At 31.8% G+C, this 2,905-nt stretch overlaps 1 protein-coding gene across 1 annotated transcript; it reads left to right on the top strand.

Annotated features, from left to right (window-relative positions):
• The first annotated feature begins 1,803 nt into the window (after window positions 1–1,803).
• LOC133296643 (RING-H2 finger protein ATL66-like) lies at window positions 1,804–2,334 on the top strand. Its single transcript, XM_061495669.1, has one exon. It carries the CDS (start codon window positions 1,804–1,806, stop codon window positions 2,332–2,334), a length of 531 nt encoding a protein of 176 aa, XP_061351653.1.
• Window positions 2,335–2,905: the final 571 nt, after the last annotated feature.

Below are 2,905 nucleotides of genomic sequence, written 5' to 3'. Positions count from 1 at the left end.
CACATCTGAGCAAGTAATTATCCAACAACGATACTGCTTTGTCTGACAGTGTTTTTTTGAATATGAAGTTAATCTTGATGTAAGTTAGTTATTCTTAATTTTTCAAGGAAGAAACCTCACTCTATTCGTAACTTATGTTGATACCGATAATTACTAAATTGATGTGTTGTCAATAGATGATTTAATAAACCCACCCGCCTTTCTCGTATTTATGTTCTCTTGTAGGCTTTACGGGGGACTTTATCAATGTGCCACGTTTTCAATAAAATTTATCTGAATATTAGGGGTTGAAAAAATTTGTCAAATAATCACGATTCCAAACTCACTGGCAAGTGTAGCGAATATAGTTTGCCACGTGATATTTTTCTGAGACACTAACTGTATTTTTTACTTTCAATTTGTATTCAATTGATCACAAATTGAAAAAATAATTCAAAATTTTCGTATAAACAAGAAAGCGTAAAATTGGTAATTAAGAGCGTTGATCAAAATAGACTATTAAAAAAGAGCCTTCATCACATTCACATGCTCTTTTTACCCGTATATTTTTATGGGTCTTGCAGTGAAACTAACTTATTTGGTACTACGGTGACTTAGAAGCCATTCTAATATTTGTTTTCTTTAAAGTTTAAACTTTTTTTTCCGTAAAAGTGTGGTTAGTTTTCCAAATATAATACAAAACAGTAATTTTAACTAAATCTTCATTTGATAATTGGACTAATAGTATATATCTGAGTTTAAGTTTTGTAAATATATTGAGACTTATAAAAGAATCTTCAATCAAACTTGCGCTAAGGGTCACAATATTATTTAAAAAATATTTAATTAGCAATAGTTTAAAAATTTAGTTAATAATGACAGTGAATAAATAATTAAGGTTGGTAAAATTAATTTATTAAAAAAATTCGTACAATTTTCTCGTTTTATATTATAATGACAACAAAAGGATAGGGTAAATTCTGATGCCTTGATTTTAGATAATTTTTATTGCACACGCTATTTATAATTTGAAGCCTAATTTACCTTTTTATTAAAATATATTAAATTTTTCTTGCTTTTATTTCGTGTGTCCACCACACTCTTTAGGTGTTGTTTAGTTATTTTTGTTTTATTTTAGTTAATATATGTTTATTAATGGTTTAAAAAAAATGTATTATTACTTTATATTTTATTTTGAAGAATTTATAAAAAAAAATTATCATATTTTTCACAATATCTTAAAAATACAAAATAATATTAAATAAAGTAGTACTTTTATAATTCCAAGCCAAAAATATTAGTTAAAAATGAAAATAAAAAATTAACCAAACCCTACTGAAAGTTGTTTCTTCTAATAAAACAATAAAACAATACGTTTGTGTGAACTCAGACATCTAGTAATACAAATGCTCTTCAATCGTTTAATTTGAGTTTGCTTACTACTTAAGTCGCCTGACTATTTAATTTATATTTAAGGAAAATACATTAAACTTGTTTTCTTAAGAATGTATTTAATCTCACTTCTTATTATAAATATGTATTTAATAAACAAACTAAATTAACACTTATAAAATGAAAATCTAAAAAAATGAACTAAAATGTTATGATTATCATTTACCACGCGCTAAGGCTGCCAGTATGCATAATCACCAAACGTAACTATAAATAATGTTAGTTTCGTCGTTTCCCTCATTCTCTCAGTAGTCAGAGACTCAGAGCAGCACTCCCTCAAAAAGCAGAGCCTGCTTACTGTTCACACTGTACGGCGACAAAACTCGCCGTCGTAGTTCTCCGCCGCAAACCGCCGCCGCCTCATCGCCCTACATGTCGAACCAGGACGCTCAGGTATTTAATTGGCACTACGACACAGAGCTGGACGACCAGAACCTTGGAATCCGAGGCCGCAAACTCTTCTTCATCATCGTTCTCTTCTCCATTATCCTCATCTTCTTCGCTCTCTTCCTCTGCGCTCGCTGGATCTGCCGCTACCACGGCCTTCTCCCAACCACGTTCGGCTCAATCCAACCGCACCACGCGCCGCCACATCTGCCACCGCAGGGGCTCGACGCCGAGACGATAAAGAAACTGCCGATTATCTTGCACCATACGGCGGCGTCGGGTCCGAATCGCGCATTGGAGGAAACGGAGTGTTGCATCTGCTTGAGCGCGTTCAGTGATGGCGAGAAGTTGAAGGTTTTGCCTGGATGTGAACATTGCTTCCATTGCGAGTGCGTTGATAAGTGGCTAGCGAATCACTCGAGTTGTCCTCTTTGCAGAGCTTCTCTCAAGTTTGATTCTTCGTTTCCTGAGATTTTGATCCAAGAACCACCCATTAGAATTAATCTTCAATTCTGATCTTTCTTCTCTTGCTCTTTTTTTTTTTTTTTTTTTTAGTTTTGTTTTATAACTTTAATGTTAATTAATTTACTTTGTTTCGGATAATTTGTGATGAGTAATGTAAATCGTTGTAAGAAGGAATCGTTAGAGATGTTATTGGTTTAAATACAAGTTTAATTAGGAAGTTCTAGTAACTAGACCATTTTTGAAGAAAAAAAAAGGCATAACATTCAATATTAAAAATTAATGAAAACTTGTATACAAAAAAAAAATTAATGAAAACTACCACTATTATACATATGCTCATAAACCGTGATTAGTTCTTAAATGCTTTTCTATTTGAAATGTTTTGTTAATTATTAGTTCTATGCACTGAAGTTTAAATAATTATTCAAAGTCGATATACATATTTGGTAATTCATTAAAAGATGCCAAAAGACGGGTTGCCCAAAAAAATTCCTTTACAAGTGACAAAGGTCCAAGATAATGTGTATTAAAAAAAAAAAAGGTCCGAGATAATGGACGTTTCTTTTCTAAATTCTAATAATATACTTAATTGAGTTTTGTTCCCACGTTGGGATGATGGAAA

The sequence above is a fragment of the Gastrolobium bilobum genome, unplaced genomic scaffold, assembly GCF_033153095.1.
Source record: "Gastrolobium bilobum isolate Gb01-03AN ecotype WA unplaced genomic scaffold, APGP_CSIRO_Gbil_v1 utg6129, whole genome shotgun sequence".
NCBI lineage: Eukaryota > Viridiplantae > Streptophyta > Magnoliopsida > Fabales > Fabaceae > Gastrolobium > Gastrolobium bilobum.
Note: the sequence above shows the minus strand (reverse complement) of the source record. Positions and strands in the feature narration are given on the sequence as shown.

Coding starts and splice junctions, on each gene's coding strand:
- LOC133296643 (XM_061495669.1), top strand. CDS start 1,804: ATGTCGAACCAGGACGCTCAGGTATTTAATTGGCACTACGACACAGAG.